The sequence below is a fragment of the Coregonus clupeaformis genome, chromosome 7, assembly GCF_020615455.1.
Source record: "Coregonus clupeaformis isolate EN_2021a chromosome 7, ASM2061545v1, whole genome shotgun sequence".
NCBI lineage: Eukaryota > Metazoa > Chordata > Actinopteri > Salmoniformes > Salmonidae > Coregonus > Coregonus clupeaformis.
In genome coordinates, this window is record NC_059198.1 from 8,400,223 (window position 1) to 8,424,629 (window position 24,407).

Consider the following 24,407-nt stretch of genomic DNA (forward strand, 5'->3'; position numbering starts at 1 on the left):
GGTAGGAACTCCAGCACAACTTTTCAAACAGGTTGCATTCAACCAGGCAACCACTACACTGTTGGGCACTGAACTGTTGAAAGTGCATAACGGGATAAGGAGAGATGGCATGGAGCAGACCAGTCAATATTCGCAAAGTGCTTCGAATAACAAATAGTCCAGTTAAATATCTGAAATGGATAATTGATTAGAAGTACTTTGGATATATTTTTTCATTTTTATAAGAACATAATAGTTTTTTAAAACTGGCGCTCGTATGGCTGTCCCGAACGAGGATACATTGTATCTGATTCAGACCAACTAACTTCTGTTCATGGAAACAATTCAGCAACAATTCTATTGAACGGAATACAGTCGGATTTTTTGTTTCCAGATATTGTTGAGTTGAACATTCGGAATATAACTAATCTGGAAACGAGTGTGTTTTGGAAGTTGCCTGATGTCTAGTGCCACTGGACGAGAATAACTTTTCTCCACGTCGTGCTTCTTCACGAAAACCTGTCAGAGTTAGTTCACAAACTGTCTGAACTGACAAATTCTTAGTTGGCTTCATCACTATGAGAAAGTGTGGATTCCAGGATCAAATACCATGATTAGTGTATTTGTCCCAAATAATTTATTTTGAGAATAGTGCTTTACCGTGCTTTCTAGGGAGCACTTTGACATATAATATAGCCTTTATCTGAACAAAGTCGTGATGATTTCGGAGGAACGAAGTAACGTTAGTCATATATCCAAGCAAGCCCTCAACTTTCCAGTGGGCCTATTGATCCGCTCGCCGAAGAAGAGCCTGGCAAAGCTGGGGAGGAAGCCAAGCAATGGATCCCTGCAGTAAGTCATATTATTCATATCCAGTGTATCTACTTTGTAGGGTATTTAAAACGAGGCACCCTTATTTTGCATAATTGGATTTCAGTTTTGATACATGCAGATGCCTGTGATTTTGTATATTCAAATGGACTTATGGCCTTCAATAGAAATGTAATTTATTTGTAGAGAGGTGCTCCAAGCTTATACTGTCCTCTTATTAATTACCCATTCATTTTGTGTCCTCCCTTGAACTCTTTCACTTTCAATAACACCTTTACCTTGCTCTCTGTGTTTCACTCTGTCACTATCTATGTCTATGTCTCTTTCTCTTATTTGTATCTCACTCTCTCTCGCTCTCTCTCTGTCTCTCTGTCTCTCTCTCCTACTCCATCCATCCATCCATCCATCCATCCATCCATCCATCCATCCATCCATCCATCCATCCATCCATCCATCCATCCATCCATTTCTCCCTCTCCCTCTCTCAGGTCCAACACCTCAGATGGCACCACCCATTCAGCAGAGAGTACAGGCGTGAGGCAGCCGGCCAAGAACAAAATCCGCCGCCACAACAACAGACTGTCGACAGTGTTCAACCGGAGCCCCCTCCTGCGCGGCGACAGTGGGCAGGGGCATGCCCCGGGTGGCAGGAGCATGGCAGGGGACCTGCAGGCAGCAGACGACCCTGCTGAGCTGTCCAGTCAGATGTCTGCCCCAGGCATCCTGAAGATCTTTGGCAGCGACATCTGCCAGGGAACCAACTACAAGAGCGTCCTGGCCACGACTCGCTCCAGCGCCAAGGAACTTGTCAAAGAGGCCCTGGAGAGGTGAGGGGTTAGGGTTGCCCACTGGCATTATGTGATTTGTTAGCATTAGCCTCAATGCTAACAGGTAAGCAGAAAGGGAACATTCCTCAAGGCTAAATGGTATGGACTGCAATACTGCTAATCCTAATAGTGTGAACCATTGCAAATCACTTAAAGCTGGTGATATGGACATTGTGCCCAGATGATCTCAAAGCCACTTTAATTTCAGGAGGAATTAGATCTTATCATGCTATTCTGACTGAGTCGCTTTTATCGTTGCTTAGATACTGTCTGGAGAAAGAGGATCCCAGTCGATATGTGCTGTGCGACGTGATTGGCCAGACCGGAGCAGACCACCAATGGAAGACGGAGTGCTTTCGGGTCGTGGGTGACCACGAGAAGCCCCTCATGCTGCAGTCGCTATGGAAACCCAAAGAAGGCTTCTCCAGACGCTTTGAGATCCAGAAGAGAGTGAGCGTAGAGGAACAGAGTGCTAAGGATACCGACACCGTCACAGCAGGTACGTCAACCATACAGGTGCAGCTCAGTGAACCCAGTAACAACAACCTAAAGCCCAGGTAATCACTCTGTCTGTTGGGGTGGCATTGGATCTCCTATCTCGTAACTAACGGTAGGGTAATAGAATCCATTGTCCAACTTATCACGAGACAGAGCAGGGGAGATGGCAGGCAAGTGAGAGGTCAGAGAAAAACAAAAGCTGCAGTGAGGAGGGAGGTCAGAGTGTCCCCTCTCTCTTATCTGGGATTGACAACAGGGTCCCAACAGGGGTCTCTGAAGCCCCCAGGGCAGGGGACTGGCTGTGGCTGGATAGGCTTTTTCCAATGGTTATTCTATCCATCAGAGCTCGCTTCCTGCACACTGGACACTGTGTGGTCCTGTTGACTTTGGCGTGCGTTTGTTGTGAATCTCAGTTTTCATCAAACCCCACATCACCCTCCACTCTTTTTGCTCTACTCTGATTGGGGGAAGCTGGGGGAAGTTGCCCCCTCTGCAGGCCTGACCAGCCCCCCTGACACAGTGTGTCAGAACAATGTGGAAGAACGCCCACTTCCACAGCTGATAAGAGCCTGGGAGCTCTCTGGACATTCCATGGTGCTTAATGGCTCCAAATGAGCTGAATAGTGTTTATGTTGCGGTACGTCAGCCCAACAGCCAGGGACGCCTGTTGCTATCAGATAGAGGACAACATCTCTCACTACACCCTCCAGATTTCCTCTCTCCTTCACCTGCTATGTTTGATTTGACTGAGAGCCAACTCAGTAAAACATTATGATATGGTGGTGTGAGATGGACTGGAATGATTTTATGGAAGAACTCCCCTAATAGTTTGAGTGTTTAGCATATTGTGAAGTTTCAGTTTATGTATAGATGATTACGTTTATGTTACATAGATTATATCAGGACACAATCAATGATTTTGTAAGAAATTATGAATACATTATTAATAATCGCTTCTCTGCATCTAGTCTCATCCTCCCTCTTCCCGTGCTTCTCTCTGCCCCAGGTATCAACGCCCAGGCTCGCAAGCTCCAGAAGGGCCGATCGCGGGTCACCTCTCTGTTCATGGACGGCAGTGGTGAGGATGTGGAGGGCCTGGGGATGTGGAGGAGTCTCAGTGAGATGGACCTGTCTGCCATGGAGAAGGAGGCCATGCGGGCCCAGCAGAAGGCCCAGCTCATCAGGGAGGACCCAGAGGCCGAGGCCGACAAGGAGGCCCTGCGTCTGGGCATGGAGAAGGAGGAGACGGAGAGCAGTGACGACAACACCACCCAGTACTCCATCCACCCGCCCTTTGATTTCCCCTACTTCCTGCTGCTGCAGGGATACAGCTACAGACAGGTAGGAAGACTGGAAAGTGAAGCTGTTGCCACTGCTATACATTAAACCCAGATGCATTTGTTCTTCTATCAGATTATTGATTATCTTAAATGATAAGGAACTTTAATGAAAGGCTTGGCTTCAGTTTACACAGCTGAAGTCAGTTTGTTAGATAGGAATCAGTCTGTTCTTGAATAGTTAGGCTCAGAATAGGTTTGTATGGTTGAAGAATGTGTCCGGCTGCGACAGAGAGATGTCATGCTGAAATTCTTCACAGTGGGCCTGGGCAGCCAGAAAGCAGCAGCTGTAATTGGTTGAGCCGGATGGCTGCTCCATTGAAGACCTTTCAAGGTTCTCAAGTGTCTCTTGGCAGGGTGGCAGAAACACTGTGAAGAAAGGCTTATCAGAGACACTGAGGCATAAACAAGTACACTCCACTACGCTATAGAGGCCCCCACTGAACCTCTTAGGTTAAGACCTGGGGTTAAAATCCCCAGAAAGAGAGAGAGACAGAGAGAGGAGCAGAGAGCAGAGGGCTTTAGCTGCAGTGAAGATGCTATAACATGGACAGGGAGAGACTGAGTCTTGCTGCTAGATTACTATGGGCTCAGAGTATTGGGCTCAGAGCCACGAGCTCAAGCAGACTCAGAGTAGACCGGCATGTTGTGGACAGGTGATTCTCGTGTCCACACGCTGAGTGGGCCAGCCTGGGTCATGTACTGGAGAGGCGGGAAAAAGGAGCTGGCCTTGTCCCAGCAGTAGAGTTCTCACACTGGGATGTGTTGTCTGTCAGCAGGGCTCATTGAATAGATAAGGAACACTGTGTTCACAATCACAGTTCAGCTCAGCCCTGATGGCTCTGCAGTGGAGGTGGAGATAGTATTAGAGAATAGAGCAGAAGGCACACTATAATGTCTAAACAAACTCAGTGGACGTACATACACATGCCTGGCCAGAGGGCCAGAAGGCCAGAGAGCCAGAGGGCCAGAGGGCCAGAGAGCCAGAGGGCCAGAGGGCCAGAGAGCCAGAGGGCCAGAGGGCCAGAGGTCCAGAGGGCCAGAGAGCCAGAGGACCAGAGGGCCAGAGGGCCAGAGGGCCAGAGAGCCAGAGGGCCAGAGGGCCAGGCCCATTCCTAGGAACAGGAAATGCTGCTGCTCTCTCTCTGTTGTTTGTTCCTCATTGTGGATACTGCTGAGTGTGCAGGACACTGGGTGGGGTGTGCCAGACACTGGGGGCAGGCAGAGTACTGAGCCCGTCCCCGGTCCGGCCACTCCACAACAATAACTCACTCACATATCAGCAGTCCTATGGAATAGAAATGTTCCAGGCTTGACTTGTTTCCAGACCAGCTTTTCCTGAACTTAATCTCCTGTGAACCATGAGAGCTGTATTGGATTTGATTTCCTTGTGAGTGTTGTTGTTCAAGTTCAAGTGCAGGTCAGTGTAGTCACAATTCACATTGACTCACGGTTATTAACTCGCTTTCTAGACAGTTTGATCTATTCTGCCAGATATCATGTGCAGGAAAATAAATAAAGGTTGAGAAGTTGTCACTATATTGATTTGAATAGTCCAGTTTAGTGCAGGCTATCATATGGAGCCAGTGACTCTAACCATTTAGTTAGTTAAGTGTATGTGGTTGCACACAGTGCTCAGTGGCTGGTTTGCTTCCATGCTAGCTGGGATGATACAGTATCATGACCTGCCTGAAAGGCTCTGCATGGTCAATCCAACGTCTGATGTGGCCGTACAGCATTTACTGCGATGCAGCCTCCGTAGACGTCAGGGCTTTCATACTTCTTGCTCTTAGCAGAGCAGAGCAGTGCTATTGTGAAGGAAGTTGTCAAGGAAGTGAGTTTGTGTTTATACATGACGTACCGCCCCCACCTACCGTCAACGAATCATGTCAATGCGGAGCTATACGGAGCCCACCGCATTGTTACAAAATTTGAGAGGCGCACGGTGATGCGGTACGGAGCTTGATTTGGCCTCAGCATGCCTCCGGAGGCGCAATTGCATCACACCCTCCATATGGAGCCTCTGATTACATTTTCAGATCAAGCATAAATTGGCTTTAATAGTCTTGGGAGGGATGACCGAGCAACGGGTGGTGTTAGAAGGTCATGACCTCCCCCACACTGATCCTCAACAGAGGGTCCCAACAGAAGTGCTCAGCCCCCTCCTGTACTCCCTGTTCACCCATCACTGCGTGGCCACGCACGTCTCCAACTCAATCATAAAATTTCTGATGACACAATAGTGGTAGGCCTGATTACCAACAACAACGAGACAACCTACAGGGAGGAGGTGAGAGCCCTGGTGGAGTGGCGCCAGGAAAATAACCTCTCCCTCAACGTCAACAAAACAAAGGAGCTGATCGTGGTCTACAGGAGACAGCAGAGAGAGCACGCCCCCATCCACATAGACGGGGCTGCAGTGGAGAGGGTCAAAAGCTTAAACTTCCTCAGTGTGCACATCACTGAGGACCTGAAATGTTATAAATATAATATATACACTGAGTGTACAAAACATTAAGAACCCTTCCTAATATTTTGCCCTCAGAACAGCCTCAATTCGTCGGGGCATGGACTCTACAAGGTGTCGAAAGTGTTCCACAGGGATGCTGGCCCATGTTGACTCCAATGCTTCCCATAGTTATGTCAAGTTGGCTGGATGTCCTTTGGGTGGTGGACCATTCTTGATACAAGCAGGAAACTGTTGAGCGTGAAAAAGCCACAAACCGGTGTGCCTGGCACCTACTAGCATATCCGTTCAAAGGCACTAACATACTTTTGTCTTGCCCATTCACTCGCTGAATGGCACACATACACAATACATGTCTCAATCGTCTCAAGGCTTAAAAATCCTTATTTAACCTGTCTCCTCCCTTTCATCTACACTGATTGAAGTGGATTTAACATCAATAAGGGATCATAGCTTTCACCTGGATTCACCTGGTCAGTCTGTCATGGAAAGAGCTTAATGTTTTGTACACTCAGTGTATATTTAAATGATACTGCTTGTTCTCTCTTTATTTGTGGGGGGGGATTATGTGTGTGTTGTTTTGTATTGCTAGATATTACTGCACTGTTGGAGCTAGAAAACACAAGCATTTCTCTGCACCATGCGAAAACATTTATTAATGAATGATTGTTTCATACACTTCTCACTCCCCCCTCTGCTTTTCCCCCTATGGACATTCTACAGTTGAAAATGTGTATATAATATTATTATTATTATTATTATTATTATTATTATTATTATTGTCTTATTCACGTTTCTTTTTTTATCCTGCACTGTTGGAGCTCGGAGCATAAGAATTTCACAGTACCCTGCGATTATATCTGCGACCCTGTGCATGTGACTAATAAACTCATCTAAAAAAATAAATTGAATCTGCAAATCTGTGGACTATGTTTGATTTGATTTGACATGGACTTATAGTTTCACACCTAAGCCCTTCCATTCCTGTCCCTCCACCACACACTGCCAGTACATGCTGATCCTGGACCTGTTCCGTCCTCACATAACACATGGCTCTAATGCGCCTGCTTGATCAATCTCCAAATGATTACACAACTTCACAATTAAAGTCCTGGGTCTTTTATTTGTGCTTTGTATTGTGGCTTTGTATTGTGGTGCCAAAGTGCATGTGTTTACATTGTAGTTAGGTACTAGGTAGGAGCAGTGTAATTACAGTGTAGTTAATACATAGTAGTTACAAAGGATCATAGCATATTGCAAACTGAAACCAGTGCATTAATTAATGTAGCACTCATGGATTCTGCTTCCATTGCCCCTCCTCTACGCTGCAGGACTTTGTCATCTACCTGATGAGCGGCACCACCACCATCTTCGGCTGCTGCAGGGAGCACTGTAACGGAGAGGACGAAGAGAGGCTCAAGGTAGACATCCTCCTCTTTGCCCCGGACATTCTGCCCCAGCACTGCTGTGTCAGGCGCCTGGACTCTACCAACTCCTCCCCGGGGGACACCAAGCGGACTCTGACCCTGCTGAAGCCCCTCCACGGTGCCCCCATCACCCGGAATGGTTTCCTCCTGAAGGAGGAGGTGGAGCTGACCCCTGGGGACCTGGTGGGTCTTGGGACGACACTACCTGTTCATGTTTAAGGACCCTACCGCCGCCCCAGGAGCTCCACAGACCCCTCCCTGGATGAAACAACTCTGCCCCGCCCATGACGGAGGAGTGGGAGTGTCATCCTCCTGTCAATCATGTGGCTCCGCCCTCCCAATGAAATTGCCTAGGGTCCAGAGGAAGCCGGCTCCTCCTCGGTGGAAGGACCCAGAGGGTGGAGAGGTGTCTCTGAGCTATGAGCTGGAGCAGGAGGACAGGGTCCTGCAGGAGGTCCTGGTCATGGTGGACCCCAGTGGGGACGAAGTCAAACTGACCCCTGCCTTCCTGCTGAGCCTGTCCATCCAACACTCGGCCGCCACGTTCCAGCTGACACACTTCCGAAGGTTGCTGCTCCGCATAGCCAGTCAGATCCAGCTCACCATGTGGGTGAGTAAAACTATGCAGCTCCACTATGCACAGAAACAATGCACTCTCTCGAGTCAAACGATTTACCTTTTATATCATCATGACACAAATAAACCTTGAATCGTTATGCATTCAAAATACTGTGTGTCTCAAGGGTACTGCAAAGAAAGAAAAGTAATCAAAGGTGTCATCAGGCTTGAATATCATTTAGATAGGCTTGCTGCTGGTTTGAAATGAATGTTGTCTTTATCGCTGTCCCCTTGCAGGAGAAGACAAAGGAGCTCGCTGTGATCCAACCAGAAAGGTGAGTAGCAGCCACTCCAACCTCAATCACTCAGCCTGCCCCAGAAATGCTAACAATGAACAGCAAAGATGACAACAGAGAGAAGAACAGTGGCAACCTGCTGCCTCTGACACTAACCCCCTTTCACCTTTAGTTTTTGCTATGAGTCATATACAGACTGTATGTAGAGCCAGGAGTCTTAGAATATGATGCTACTGCCTTCCACTACAGTCCAACAACAATGCTACTTGACGTTCTGGGAGGGGTGTGTAGTATACACAGATAGCATTGTCTCGTTGTCACATGTCTCAGTGACTTATTTACACAATAAGAAGCTGAGAAGGAGTCATGGTCTCTTGCTGTTCATACTTCTCTATATGCCACCCTTTGAAGTGTATGAAATCAAAATGATAGCTAATGATGATTTAAAGTTATGTAACTGTATTGCAGCGCACTGTATTCCAAAGCTGTGCTTTGGCTGCCTGCTGAAAAAGGAGGAGGGATTTTGTAGAATGAAATGTTTAATTTCATATTTCACTCAACTGCACATGGAAATCAAAATGTAATGGTTTAAATTAGCATTAATTCCAAGGGATAGAGACATGCTGTAAAATATGAGTCATTCGCAAGCCACATTTAGTGCCATTCACCCAGGACAGGGCATTTGTTGGCTGTTGGACTGAACTCAGACCTGTCTATATGTCTCCCCTTGCAGGAGCTCCAGTGATGTCCAGCAGGAGCCAGAGGATGTGCAGCTGCTGAGCATGGAGGAGCTGATCCCAGGCCTGCGGCCGCTGGTGCTGTGGATGGCCAACTCCATTGAGCTGCTGCACTTCATCCAGCATGACGTTCCCCAGCTGCTGCCCTGGAGGCAGGAGGAAGAGGAGGAGGGCTCAGAGCCGGAGTCGGAGATGTGGTCCACTAGGACTGCCAGTGAGGAGGCCATGACGGTCCTGGAGGAGGTCATCATGTTCACCTTCCAGCAGTCTGTCTATTACCTCACCAAGGTCAGTGCATAGTCACACACTACAATCATACACTACACAGGAGGTTGGTGGTACCTTAATTGGGGAGGACGGGCTTGTGGTAATGGCTGGAGCGGAATCAGTGGAATGGTATCAAATACATCAAACACATGGTTTCCATGTGTTTGATGGCATTCCATTAGCTCCGTTTCAGCCATTATTATGAGACGTTCTCCCCTCAGCAGCCTCCACTGATACACTCACCTATAGATGACATGCATGCAACACGCACACAAAACACAGACACGTGCCTAGCACACACACACACACCGCACATGTACACAATAACATCCTTGACTATTTGCCCCTAGAACACCTTGCACAGCCCAAATAGAAAGACATATTTTGCCTGTGGACTACGTGAAGCAGGACATGAGACTTTATAAACACCATTCTCCGTTTGCAGGTAGCATGCCAGACAATAAACCATAATAAGCCAGGGGAAACACGCACACTTTCTCTGGCTCTCTCAGTAAGAATAGCGTGTGAGATAGTGTCGTCTTTTCCAGTGGAATAAATGACTGCTTATCATCTTTTTAATATTCTGTAAATCCACTTCAAGGTTATTTCCAGTCTTTTGACCCTGCCAATGAAGCCACTCTAGCTGTTTAGATGAAATGTTTATAGAGAGCAACAAAAGGTCTATCCTGTTCAACAATGAGCCCCAGGAAGACACTCCCAGCCAGGGTTTACTGGAGTTTCCTATGTTTGGGCCCCTATAACTAACTCTATGGCATTAACAGAGCACCATCACTGCCACAGTAACCCAGAGACCAGCAATAGACACCCAATAACACGGTCGACTGGAAACACCCGTTACCATGGCGACGGTGCCTGGCGATGACTGCTCCAGGATGGGAGGGAGCACCGGCATGGGTGGGAACAGGGAACAGGACTATGTGCTGCTGTTATTTTGGATACTCCGAGACCACCTCTTCCTGTCCCTAGATTTTCGTTTCAGGACAGAAACCATTGATAAAAGAAAACGTACACATGCCTGTCAACTATCCCTGATAACTAATGGGCTTCCTGTGTGTGGTGTAAGGAGAGGCGCTTTCTCACAATGTACTGCAGTTCTTATTTGATGTAGAGAATGAAAGCACAGTGGATGATAAACTCCAATTACATGTATTTCCCCCAATAGTTACAGGCTGTAGTTAGACAGTCACCGCTGGAGCTCAGGGGAAAGCAGGCTTTGTTTTGGTGGTGGTTGGATGTGCAGTGGTCAGGGAAGCAGCTGTAGTCCAGTGGAGAAGCAGGGCAGAGTAGTGGCCTTTTCCAAAAGTCTGTTTCCTGCTCAGGAAGAGAGGGGCTGTCTTCACATAGACACACCACAGGGAGGGATGGGCGGAGTACTCACTGCACATTCCGGGGTCAAGTGAGAGATACAGGCCAAGTCAATACCTTAGATGAATTGTGACACTTTTTTGTGCCAGTATGACCCTATTTCTGTCAACAAACGACTCAAGCTCACACCCAAAGCCATGTAGTGTTCTCTCAGATATGGTACCACTATCTTCAAAATAAGGTTTTAACTGCATTTATATGCTAAAACAGTTGGACTTTTAATGCTGTACTGGAGAATACGATCCCAGTTCCCTTCATTGGACCAGTCTCAGCTTAATAACTAACCAGCACCTGTAGCTCTGCGGAGCTGGCCTCTAATCTATCTAGTGACCTGTGGTTGAAGGAATGCATGCATGGTGATTGGGATTTAACAGGCAAGTCTTTATGATCTTTCAGAGGCTCTGAAGTGTCTGTCTTAGTCATGATGTGTGCCTGCTGACCTGGCTGGCTGACGGGTGATGTCATGGACTAAAACAATGGCAGAGAGCTGTGTCAGAGGAGGAGCAGGAGGGAGGAGGGAGGAGGAGGAGGAGGAGGAGGGAGGAGGAGGAGGAGGAGGGGGAAGAGGAGGCAGAGGGAGGAGGAGGAGGAGCCCAGGACCTCTGCACTGTGACAAAGAGATGCTGACTCAAAGTTTTTTTTAAACCTCCTGAGTGCTCAATGGTCCGAATTTGGCTTCCTCTTGTTTGGGTCCTTCTTGCTTTTGGTGGAAGCAAGAATGTGCCAGTTTAACATTTATTTTGTTGAAACATAACACAAAGGTTTTGTTTATGTTAAACCTTTTACCAGATTGTGGTCTGCCAGGGCCCAAATTGGTCAGTGGAGCTGTACATGTTTCAGTGTCACCTCATTTCCCCACTCCCCTTTCCCCTCACACAGAGCCTTGTGTGTGTGTGTGTGTGTGTGTGTGTGTGTTGGGAAACAGGTTTTCCTGCTTGGTATCCTGCTCTGCGAAAGCCTTCCTCTCCCTTGACCAGTACGTGGGTCGTTCCACGAAATGAGCGCCTTTTGCATCCCTTTGATATTTTAAGTAGCAATCGGACACAAATATTACAGTACATTAAAAGAAGTTCCCTGTGCATCCTCTGTGACTTCTAGGAATATTTGAACCCACTTAACCCCAACATTTATCCAAGTTTTTACCATCATTGTAACCCTTAGTTATTTTGTTGTTTGACAAAGTCATTTCTGAAGATCATTATTTATTTCATGTGATTAGTGATTCATTTTAAGCATGCTAGTAGATACCCATAGACTTCCAGTCATTGCGCTAACGCTAGTTAGCATTGGCTCGCGAAACTACCTCAAACTTCCTTCATACTGGACACAGAGACATACAAATAGTATCCACAAGTTCATCTGACTCTAGGGGAGTAGATAAAGGGCCTCATTGCCAGTATCCCTTTAAGGTCAACCCTGTTTCATGAACTGAATTCTCGTTTTAAGATGGTGAAACTATTCCTTTTTCAAAACAAAAGTCTAAAGAAACTAACAGTCAAATCATAATGTAAAAGCAGGTGAGCTGGTTGTACTCTTTTTGGCAATTTTCTGGTGTTATGTGGTGGAAAACTGAGCAGGTCGAGCATAACATGTCAAACCGGTTACACCTAGATAGACAGGCTAGACATGTTTTAACCATTTTCATTTTTTAGTGAAGCTTGCATTCAATTGCCCCTCCCTGTTGCGCGAACAAGCTTCGATTCCCCCTGTCACAAGGGGATTTATGGATGATTTAAGATGAAGCCGTCAACCCTGTTACGGTCAACCCTGTTACGGTCCACTCTGTTACCTTATTTGGCACTTAATAGGCAGTTACTATAGTCCATTTTTTATTTAACCTCTTGAGATGGGAAAACATGTTTTTTTAGAACATGTACTCTTTATGACGGAATGCTAAAAGTAGGTGAAATATAACATTTTAGTTTTTTCCACCAAGTTACACTACTCAAAAGACACCTAATTGGTGGAACAACCAACAATGACACAAAACACTCTTTCTCCTCAGTTGTAGGAGAAGTTCATTCTCATGCCTATTACTCACTGGTATTAACATTCCTTAGTAGTCAACAGCATGGGCTATTATCAGCTAGTTTCTGATACCTGGTGTTTATTATCATGGGAATTATCAGGAGGCTGTAAGGGTTGAGTCACTGGGAAACATTTGCGTTTCTGTCAGGAATGGCCAGTGGCACCAGTGTTATCAATGTGATTCCCAGGACTGTGTATGGTGCACTGTTAACAATGGTGAGTGTCAAGACTGGACAGTCTCAGGCCCCTGGCTATCAGGCCCCTGGCTATCCCCCTTTGGAGGGGAAGTGAGTCTGTCCCTGCCTGGCTTCCTTTAACCGCTCCTCCTTGGGCTCTGACTGCATTCTAATTGGCTCAGGGAGCTTAGGGTCAGTGGGCATAGCCCTGTTGACTAAGTCACTGATTCCACTGCAGTTTTACTGAATCTGTCAACAAATTCCAGCATGTTGATGAAGGTTTATTTTATATTGAGTATGGTTGATAAAGTGAGCACAGCTGACAAAACGTCCCTTTTTAAGAGCAATATATTATGAGTGAGTGCAGTATACCTTCTGCATTAGTGGTACTGGGGTACAGTAGCTGTGACTGTAAGGCTCCTTATCTCCCCCTCTCTCTCCTCAGAGAGGTGCTGTGCTAGACTATGGAACAGTGAGGTACAGTAATGTAGCTGTGACTAACACCTCTAACATGCCTCTCTCTGTCCTCAGAGTATGTACTCGGCACTGCCAGGCCTGCTGGATGGGAACCCGTTCTCGGAGAGCGGGCAGCTGCGCGTGCCCGAGGGCGTGAGCGGCATCCTGGATGTCCTGAAGGAGGCGCTGTCTCTGCTCAACGCCTTCCAGGTGCACTCTGACATCAGCTCGCAGCTCTGCGCCTACCTCTTCTTCTTCACCAACGCATCCCTCTTCAACGCACTCATGGAGAGAGGTGAGACCTCCAACATGCTCTGTTTCTCATCCATGGGGTTTTGTAGGATCAAATCTTAAACTCCTCGAAGTTCTATCTCACATGTATCCTCATAAAATACATACTGTGTGTGTTAATGGGCTACTTCGGGATTTTGACTTTCCCCAGAGTCAGATGAACCTGTGGATACCATTTTTATGTCTCCGTGTCCACTATGAAGGAAGTTAGAGGTAGTTTAGCAAGCCAATGCTAACTAGCGTTATCGCAATGACTGGAAGTCTATGGGTATCTGCTAGCATGCTGCATCTTATAGAAGTTCTATTATACTCAATACCTATGATAGAAATTAACTGAGCATACATACTGTATGTCTGAGTGGTGTTCTGTTCTGCAGGCTCTGGAGGTGGGTTCTACCAGTGGTCTAGAGGGGTCCAGATCAGGGCCAACCTGGACCTGCTGATGGACTGGATAGAGGGGATGGGCCTGGGGGAACCTGGCTGTGGAGTTCTTCCAGAAGCTCTCTGCTGCTGTCAATCTGCTGGCCACGCCCAAGGAGAACCTCCTACAGGTCAGAGGGCACTAGTTAACTTCCTGTTTTGGTTTGGTCTGCTGGGTCAGAGCACTAAATAACACTGTAGCCAAGATGTCCAAATCAGTCTGAGTATATAGTGTATCAGAATGGTATTTTACAGTGTATTAGACTGTACATCACCAAGTGTCTTAGTTCATTATTGGCATAATAGTCTCGGTTAACCCAAAAGTAAAATCTTGCTTAATTTTGGTCAGCTGCGTGATTTACCTCTGGGTCTATACGTGTTAGAAATTGAGAATTCCGGCAGTTTGCGAAGTCTCCACCCTCGCAAAAAAAAACTCTCAGCCAAAGCCCCCAACCGCGCAAAGCACTTGAAGCCAAGCAGTTTAAGCATCGCCTTCGCCCAATCCTGATACGTCCATATAACTAGTGACGAAAACCCAAAGACCAGAACTACTGCAGTTCGTTATCACACGCATCCCATTCAGTCCCGGCAGATTCTTGGGTCTGCATGCAGAATCTGCCCACGGGAGATTATTGGCATACAGAAGAACATGCCTAGAATGGATGGAAAACCTGACAAAACATTGAAAACATTAATGAATCATCACTGAAACTCTGTTTCCCTACATTTTGTCGCTAACTAGGTTTTACTCTTAGAAATGCATGTTGCCTTTGATGGAGGTGATACTGTTGAAGTAGTTATAATATGATAACATTGCGAGTATAGTTTGTATGGGCCATTGTGGGGTGAGAGATGTTGTTTGTTCACTGCCAGACTAGCTGTGGGAATAGGTGTGTGTACACAGGCTTTTGGTTTTACACCTCTATAGCACCTTACTAAAACATTCCCCTGCCCTGGCCAGTTATCAGATCTGGAAAAATACTGCAGGCTTCAGGTACGGTAGTACGATACACACTTCTGATGTTGTGAGAACAGTTAGGCTAAGTATTATGGTCTTAATATTATCAGTGTGATCCAGATGTAATGGTAAAGCAATGAAGCAATGGGGTGTTAATGACAACATTTCGTCCACTATAGCAATTCTGAATGTATCCATTGAAGACCACAGGTGTTTTTCAACGTATGGAACACATCGAAAATGTTAGAGAGCTGAAAGCGTTTTACACTGACTGATGTCAGCTGAATGAAACTCACACCTGCCACCACATGACATCATTATAAAAGCCTGACAGAGCTGTGGCAAAGGAAAATAATGATTGGAAAGAATTGAAATTTTTCCAACAAATTGTACTCTACATCTCGTATTATGCAATGACTTCTCATCTATTGATGAAGAAAATACACATTTTGCCAAGATAGGCATTCCTTGCACCAATAACTTAAACAAATAGACATAATAATAATTCAGAATTAGGTGGGGGCTTATATTTATCCTGTTTCACACATGTACAAGTGTGTATTATACACGTGTGAATTGGAAATGTGTTTTTTGCATATCCCAACTCCCCCTGGGACATCCTGGGACAGTGGGGTCACGGCCAGGGTCACTGTATGTATGTTTAAATCCCATGTTGTTGATGCCTGTGGCTTTAAGCTGTGTGCCACTGAGTAGTTAATTAAGCAATAAGGCACGAGGGGGTGTGGTATATGGCCAATATACCACGGCTAAGGGATGTTCCTTGCACGACGCAACGCGGAGTGCCTGGATACAGCCCTTAGCCGTGGTATATTGGCCATATACCACAAACCCCCGAGGTGCCTTATTGCTATTATAAACTGGTTACCAACGTAATTAGAGCAGTAAAAATAAATGTTTTGTCATACCTGTGGTATACGGTCTGATATACCACGGCTGTCAGCCAATCAGCATTCAGGGCTCGAACCACCCAGTTTATAATCCTACCATAAGCATGCCATTCTCTCTGTAATCCACTGAAAGGAGGATCCTGTTTACTCTTTGTACTAGGGGGAAGTTGAGCCGTAACATATCTGGTGGTGGTTCAGTTAGTTAACACTGTGGGCTAGTTAGAGACATAAAGACAGAGACCACCATATAGGACAACCCAGCTAAGTGGAGGAACAAAGGTTAAAACACACACACACACACACACACACACACACATATCCTGTTTCTGGTCAAGTTTATGACACCTGAGAAGATAAGGGCGATGGGGAGAAACTTGTTGCCAGTCCTTGTGTGACACAAGGCTGGCTTTAGCCCGGTCACCTTCAAAGACAATCACTAAGAGACTGAGTGACCTCTGCCATGACATGCCCACGCTATGTCTCATCCTATGAATGGACAGGAGCTGCAGGAAGGCTGTGGACACGTCATGTTCTTGTAATGTTTTTCCGGGTTAGTACATGAGAAAATCACCTCCTACTCATCCGAATTACAGCACTGTTGTTGTTGTTGTGGATAGTTGTGGGTTTTATCTTAAAACCACAGTTTGCAATGCCCTAAAGCATCACATTCAGTCAGAAAGTTGTATTTTCTCCTGCAAATCATATCAAATCAAATCAAATTTTATTGGTCACATGCGCCGAATACAACAGGTGCAGACATTACAGTGAAATGCTTACTTACAGCCCTTAACCAACAGTGCATTTATTTTTAACAAAAAAAGTAAAAATAAAACAACAACAAAAAAAGTGTTGAGAAAAAAAAGAGCAGAAGTAAAATAAAATAACAGTAGGGAGGCTATATATATACAGGGGGGTACCGTTGCAGGAGTCAATGTGGGGGGCACCGGCTAGTTGAGGTAGTTGAGGTAATATGTACATGTGGGTAGAGTTAAAGTGACTATGCATAAATAATTAACAGAGTGGCAGCAGCGTAAAAAGGATGGGGTGGGGGGCAGTGCAAATAGTCCGGGTAGCCATGATTAGCTGTTCAGGAGTCTTATGGCTTGGGGGTAGAAGCTGTTGAGAAGTCTTTTGGACCTAGACTTGGCACTCCGGTACCGCTTGCCGTGCGGTAGCAGAGAGAACAGTCTATGACTAGGGTGGCTGGAGTCTTTGACAATTTTGAGGGCCTTCCTCTGACACCGCCTGGTATAGAGGTCCTGGATGGCAGGAAGCTTGGCCCCAGTGATGTACTGGGCCGGCACGCACTACCCTCTGTAGTGCCTTGCGGTCGGAGGCCAAGCAGTTGCCATACCAGGCGGTGATGCAACCAGTCAGGATGCTCTCGATGGTGCAGCTGTATAATTTTTGAGGATCTGAGGACCCATGCCAAATCTTTTCAGTCTCCTGAGGGGAATAGGCTTTGTCGTGCCCTCTTCACGACTGTCTTGGTGTGTTTGGACCATGATAGTGCGTTGGTGATGTGGACACCAAGGAACTTGAAGCTCTCAACCTGTTCCACTACAGCCCCGTCGATGAGAATGGGGGCGTGCTCAGTCCTCTTTTTTTTTCTGTAGTCCACAATCATCTCCTTTGTCTTGGTCACGTTGAGGGAGAGGTTGTTGTCCTGGCCACCACACGGCCATGTCTCTGACCTCCTCCCTATAGGCTGTCTCATCGTTGTCGGTGATCAGGCCTACCACTGTTGTGTCGTCGGCAAACTTAATGATGGTGTTGGAGTGGTGCCTGGCCATGCAGTCATGGGTGAACAGAGAGTACAGGAGGGGACTGAGCACGCACCCCTGAGGGCCCCCGTGTTGAGGATCAGTGTGGCAGATGTGTTGTTACCTACCCTTACCACCTGGGCGGGCCCGTCAGGAAGTCCAGGATCCAGTTGCAGGAGGGAGGTGTTTAGTCCCAGGATCCTTAGCTTAGTGATGAGCACTATGGTGTTGAATGCTGAGCTGTAGTCACTGAATAGCATTCTCACGTAGGTGTTCCTCTTGTCCAGGTGGGAAAGGGAAGTGCAGGAGTGCAATAGAGATTGCATCATATGTGGATCTGTTCGGTGCAAATTGGAGTGGGTCTGGGTTTCTGGGATAATGCTGTTGATGTGAGCCATGACCAGCCTTTCAAAGCACTTCATGGCTACAGACGTCAGTGCTACGGGTCGGTAGTCATTTAGGCAGGTTATCTTAGAGTCCTTGGGCACGGGGACTATGGTGGTCTGCTTGAAACATGTTGGTATTACAGACTCAGTCAGGGACATGTTGAAAATGTCAGTGAAGACACTTGCCAGTTGGTCAGCACATGCTCGGAGTACACGTCCTGGTAATCCGTCTGGCCCTGCAGCTGCTCTCATAATGAATTTAGACCCAGAGTTTATAGTATCTTAATCTGATCTTATTTTGATGGAACCAGGAATGGAGAAAGGAGCATTTTGAGGCTCAGAGCAACCAGACTGACAGTGTAGCATTTCACTCTTCAATCCCCAGCCATAAGGGGCTAATACAGTATGAGACAACACCTGTTCTCAATATCTAACCAGAAGTTGGCCATGGTAACAGCCCCAAAACAACTCCCCAGTAGTAGAACCAGTCTCCCCTCAGTCAATGGCTGCCTCTCTCCTCTATTCGTGGGGACGGTTGCTAGGAGGCTGGTGGTTTTGTGTCTGGATCACTCCCATGGCACCAGGTCAGATGTTGTGGTTGGTAAAACGAAGCACACACCCTCGTCATATTCTCAGTTTTCCATCTGGAGTTCTGGGCTCAAGGGAGTGAGGGACAGCCCGTTGACTCCATAGTAAATTACCAGTGATGTGGCATGGTTTTGTTATGGCTGTGCTCTCTCAGTCTCCAGTAATTTACTGATGATAGGAAGTTAAGAAAGATGGAGTCAGTGATGTTATGCCACTTATGACTGGGATACACCAAGTCAGATACTAGAGACAGAAAAGGTAGACTTAAAAGAATGTTAAAAGATAAGTCACTATTGCTTATAAACATCCCCATAACTCCTCCTTCTGGCCAGCCTCTGTGTTTTGACCATGTCATGCGACAAAGAGGGTGTGTTCATTGGTGGAATGAAGGCATACAAGGCAAGGGTAAATATGGTCTGATATATTCTACACAATGCCTGTCAGCATACCAATAACACCTCGAAGCAAATGATGTCATCTTGAAATGACTCACCTATGTCCTTCTGGTTAGTTACTGAGTAATTAAAACACCTCAGCTCTCCAAGGTGTGTACGAGTGAATGAGGAAATAGGTGAAGGTTAAGTGTCTTGTGTGTTTATTCCCAGTAACCAGAGAGGGGTCAACTGAGAGGATAACTAACACCTGATTGTTCATAGTCATAGAACACATACAGTAATCTAGACGCTGTAATTAGCACTTCTTCTGATGACATCTGACATTTGACGTTTATGACTCAGGAATGTTTAGTCATATAGATGGGAAATGTGACATTCAGGAACGACTTCCACAATCAAGCATTTGAACATGTATCCCTTCTGTGTGTGTGTGTGTGTGTGTGTGTGTGTGTGTGTGTGTGTGTGTGTGTGTGTGTGTGTGTGTGTGTGTGTGTGTGTGTGTGTGTGTGTGTATGAGTATTGATATTATTATTAGTACAGACAGTGACAGAGGTTGGCATGACAAGTATTACTTTCAGTCCTAGATTTATTTCCCCAACAAATTCAGCACCACATAATCTGTCATTGGAATGACACAAATACGCAATTACAGTACTTGGATAGATTTGTGGTTTGAAATATTTTGTACACAAATAGCTTTGTGTGGAAAAAATCCACACTGGGAAAATGCTACCCTGTAATGTTTTTGTTTCACTAACAACAATGACATCAAACAGCTCTGTCAGCTCTTGCATTTAAATTATGCTATGTTTATTCTTTTGTGAAATATGCAATCATATTCCTTGTATCATGGTCCTTGTGCCTGTAAATTGATATTGTTGTAACGTGTGAGTGTATATATATATGTGTGTGTGTGTGTGTGTGTGTGTGTGTTACAGGCGTCATGGAGCTCTCTGAGGACTGAGTTCATGCCTCTGAACCCAGCCCAACTGCACCACATGCTGAGGGAGTATAACCCAGGCAGGGCCTGTCCTGCAGACTGGAACCCCTCAGCAGATGAGGCAGAGGCTGCCCTCAGGACCAGTGAGTGGCACACAGACACAGCAGAGTCATGGCTGGTAGCCAAACAGGCACACAGACACAGCAGAGTCACGGCTGGTAGCCAAACAGGCACACAGACACAGCAGAGTCACGGCTGGTAGCCAAACAGGCACACAGACACAGCAGAGTCACGGCTGGTAGCCAAACAGGCACACAGACACAGCAGAGTCACGGCTGGTAGCCAAACAGGCACACAGACACAGCAGAGTCACGGCTGGTAGCCAAACAGGCACACAGACACAGCAGAGTCACGGCTGGTAGCCAAACAGGCACACAGACACAGCAGAGTCACGGCTGGTAGCCAAACAGGCACACAGACACAGCAGAGTCACGGCTGGTAGCCAAACAGGCACACAGACACAGCAGAGTCACGGCTGGTAGCCACACAGGCACAGCAGAGTCACGGCTGGTAGCCAAACAGACACAGCAGAGTCACGGCTGGTAGCCAAACAGGCACACAGACACGTTCACGTGTATACACCATATGCCTAAACAAACACACGTGTTTCTTGGACACAAACAAATTCACATAGCCTATGTAGTCTGTACGCTTGTGTAAACACACTCACTCTGCCATGATTAAATCAGATCAGACTGTCGCCCTCCCATGCCCTGATAGGGTTAGTAACTAGAGGCCTGTTCCCTGTCGTGTCTGAGAGTGGCTGAGTGTGTTTGCCAGAATAATCCTGTCTGCTTGTCCCAGTCTAACTCTAAATTGGAGCGTGGGTACAGGGGGGAGGTTAGAGAGGAGAACCCTGTCCAGCCCAATCAGTCTCACCACAGAGTTAACTCTCAAATCCACCCCTCTCAATATAGGACTTGGCACCTGTCTCCCCTCTCTGTCCCCGGTCACCTAACCTCTTCTGTGTGAATGGCCCAACCCCCGCTGGTACCCCCCAGGGGGCACTTTATCTTTTCTAAGAGGCCATGACTGTCTTTCTTAAATTGGAGATGCTAATCTAAAGTATTAACCTACAAATCCGGTTTAATTAAGTAAATAAAAGTGTGTACACAGTGAGAAAGCTCTTCCAGAGCTTCTGATGTAATATTTTCTGAGTCACGTCTTCTCTTTAATGATGACCTGTATTTCTCTCCTCATCTAGCTGACATCCTGGAGAGTTTCGACAACCACCCTCCCCTTATCCTGCCTAGCAACACCTTCCACCTGGAGTTGGGTAAACCAATCATGGAGCCAGCTCTGTTTGAGCAGCTCGGCCGTCTGCAGGACTTCATCCGTAGTCTCCCCACCAGTCAAACAACACAGCAGGTAACCACCTATCTGACCTGTCTGTGTGTACCCAGACTTTACAAATATACAATCTAATGAGAGGCCAATGGCAGTCCTGGACTGGTGGTGCTCAGTAAATGAGACATTTTAACTTTTATGTTTTTCCATCTCTGTTTTATTGACTTCTCCCTCCCTTCAGGCACTCAGTGGGACAGCTACAGACGCCAAGTCTGCGACCTCGCCCTCTGTCACAGTGGTGGTCCCTGACCCAGTTCCCTGCCCCTCGCTCAGGGCAGAGGTGGACTCTGAGAGCCTGCGGTGCCCCCTAAGGCCCGGGGGTCTCATGGTGACCTGAGCTGCTGCCTAGCAGAGGCAGAGCTGACCCACAAGCTGAAGAGTCTGGAGCGGCAGAACGCCCTACCTGGGAGTGGCCAGGCTGACCTGGGCTGCCACAAGAGCCTGGCCCTGGACCCCTCCTGCCTGCTGACGCCCCCCAACACCCCCCAGGGCATGGAGCTGTCTCAGTCTGAGCTGGAGGCAGACCTGCAGGAGGGAGCAGCATGGCAGCACAGGAAAGGTAACACAGAGGGCTATGGCATAGTCAGGCTACATACAGAGCATCCAGTTACAATACAAACAACTCTGGTTGATAGAAAATAAGCATAAAAAGCCATGTGGCAGCTGAAGTGTGTTATTGACCAATGATAACAGAGGATTGATGATGCTGTAACAGTGGGTGGCACATACATAGCAATCCTAAAAGAAACTGATACTGTCTCAATCACCTTGGATGAATTACGAAGACAAAGAATAACAGAGGATCCCTTCATGGCCTTTCCCTCACTCTGCAGGTTTTGATTAAAGTGATGTAAAACTCCTGTCACAGCAAATACAGCCACCTCGGCTCACACTGTGGCTCATGTACCTAACCCCTGGAGTTAGGTCGCTAGTGCCTCCCTCGTAATATAAACCCACCAATGATTGACAGGCTCCATTAAAGGAAGAATTTGGCTGCTTGACCCAGGGAGACCTTGGTGCGTATTTGTTCCCAGTGGCTCCAGGTTGACACAAGGTGCTTGATATCTTCATCTCTTCAACTCTATTGACTTTGGACAGAAACTGTAGGTCGTTGGAGGAATAAAGAGCTGTTCTGGCTGTGTAATGATCATGTTCTCCCTGTAGGGTGGATTCCATGTGTAGAGGAAAGGCCATTTCCTCCTCAGGCCTATTGTTTTTTGAAGCTCTGCTCATGAGGTCATCTGTAGGAGTGGATGGGAGGGGAAAGTGAGCGGAGTGCTCTCTGGTTCTGATTTATTCTGTGGTGGAGGAGTTAGGGTGAGAAATGGGAGGAAAGGACTAAACATCTTATTGCATAACTGGGAGGGCAACTTCCAGGGTTAACTTCCAGGGTTAACTTCCAGGGATAACAATGACGTCCCCCTCCCTAAAGCAGGTCAGCTTTCTCTAACAATGTCTCAAACAATGTGTAAGACTTTAACACTTTTATATAAGTCCTATAACAGCCATACTCAACAGCCGGACCGTGCGGATCAGGACCCAGAACAGGGTCAATACAGACCGTCGGTCCCGACAGAATTTACATTTTAATTGTATTTGTAATTGTATTTAGGAACTCAGCTGGGCTTTCAACTTACTGCTGTTGAGAGTTGTAATTGTTGAATGCACAAGTGCAATTTCGAAATTTGGTAGTGCATGGACAGTTTTCCTCTTGTTATGTCATTCACTGACAGACCTTAGAGAGGTATTTATAACCTGTCAGAAATGTCCAGTTAATTACTACTAGCCCATGTTAGCTAGATGGGTAAATTAGTTATCATGGCCAGATTACGTGCCCAGGGGCCTCAACCCCAGCGGCACCCATTGATTTTGTTCAGTTACTCAGGTATCATATGAACACACAGAAATGTCAAAATGTGTAGAGTATCAAGAAATTAGCTTTAAAATGTCAAAATGCATAGAATTGCAGGAAATGAGGTTTAAACTGACAATAATTTCTCTCCGCCAGCAAGATGGGTGTGAACAATTTAAACAGTTTGGGGTCGCATGGGTTTTCTAGGTGGTAAATGACAATACCTATCTGGACCTTTGCCACCTAGCAAATGTGTGTGACCGCCTGCCATTCTGAAATAGTAGTCTAGTACCCCTGTCCTATACATTGAATTTTACTCAAGGGATACAATCATTGAGTCAAACACCTAGTAAAAGAGAGTGAGTCTATAAGTTTGATGCCACTTTATCTAAAACATTGTGAGAATCCTGAATTTCAGATACCACAGTCCCAGGTCATATCCAAACAACAGGTTAGATAATGAAAGCCCTTTAAACCAATAGAATCTAATAGCAGTCCATGGCCTTTCCTGTTGATTAACACCAGCTAGTTCCCTCATGTCTTAATCAGAGACAAACGCTCTGTGTAACATGTGATTGTGTGTAAGTGCTTACCGTGTGCTTAAAGCTGCCAGACCCCATGTGTGGTTGTGTATAAATAGGGCGTTACTAAAGCTTCCATTTTGTTGATCATGATCGGAACTCATTACGATCAATGGCCCTTGTATTTATACAGGCTCTGTCGTTTAACAATTTGTCATAAACCGAAGATATTGTTATGAAAATAATGTACTATTGAACATTACCCACTTTCACAGAAATATTCTCTAATCATGTCATTTCCCTGGTTATGACATTGACCAAAGCTTCCCACCATGTATTATTGTGGCCTCCCAGTCCCATAGTGTTCCTGCTCTCTGCTCAACCTCGGTGGTTTGGGGCGCTAACGGTAACCTACCGCTATTTTGGTAGCATTGCTAATCCTTTAATCTGTACCAAGAATTACAGAGAGGTGGTGATGTCAGGAGAGAAAAGAGCAGTGGCTGACCCGTCATGGGAATTTACAGTTGGGTTGGTGCGTGGAATCTTAATCGGGACAGGCATTGTTCCGGGCAGGTCCTGCTTGGGGGGCAGACGGGCTCGGGCTGGGTGTTAGTGGGGGAGACCAGGGGGAGACCAGGGGGAGAGCAGGGGAGAGCAGGGGGAGACCAGGGGAGAGCAGGGGAGAGCAGTGGGAGACCAGGGGGGAGC

General features: G+C 46.6%; 1 protein-coding gene and 1 pseudogene across 1 annotated transcript in view; both read left to right on the plus strand.

The window, feature by feature from the left end:
• Nucleotides 1-21,757, plus strand: LOC121568625 (annotated as a pseudogene).
• LOC123491200 (ras-associating and dilute domain-containing protein-like) overlaps nt 21,734-24,407 on the plus strand; it is a 7,340-nt gene continuing 4,666 nt past the window's right edge. Inside the window, exon 1 of the mRNA XM_045221108.1 lies at nt 21,734-21,885. Within this exon, the coding sequence (XP_045077043.1) occupies nt 21,819-21,885 (67 nt within the window). The 5' untranslated portion in view covers nt 21,734-21,818. The remainder of the gene's footprint in view (nt 21,886-24,407) is intronic.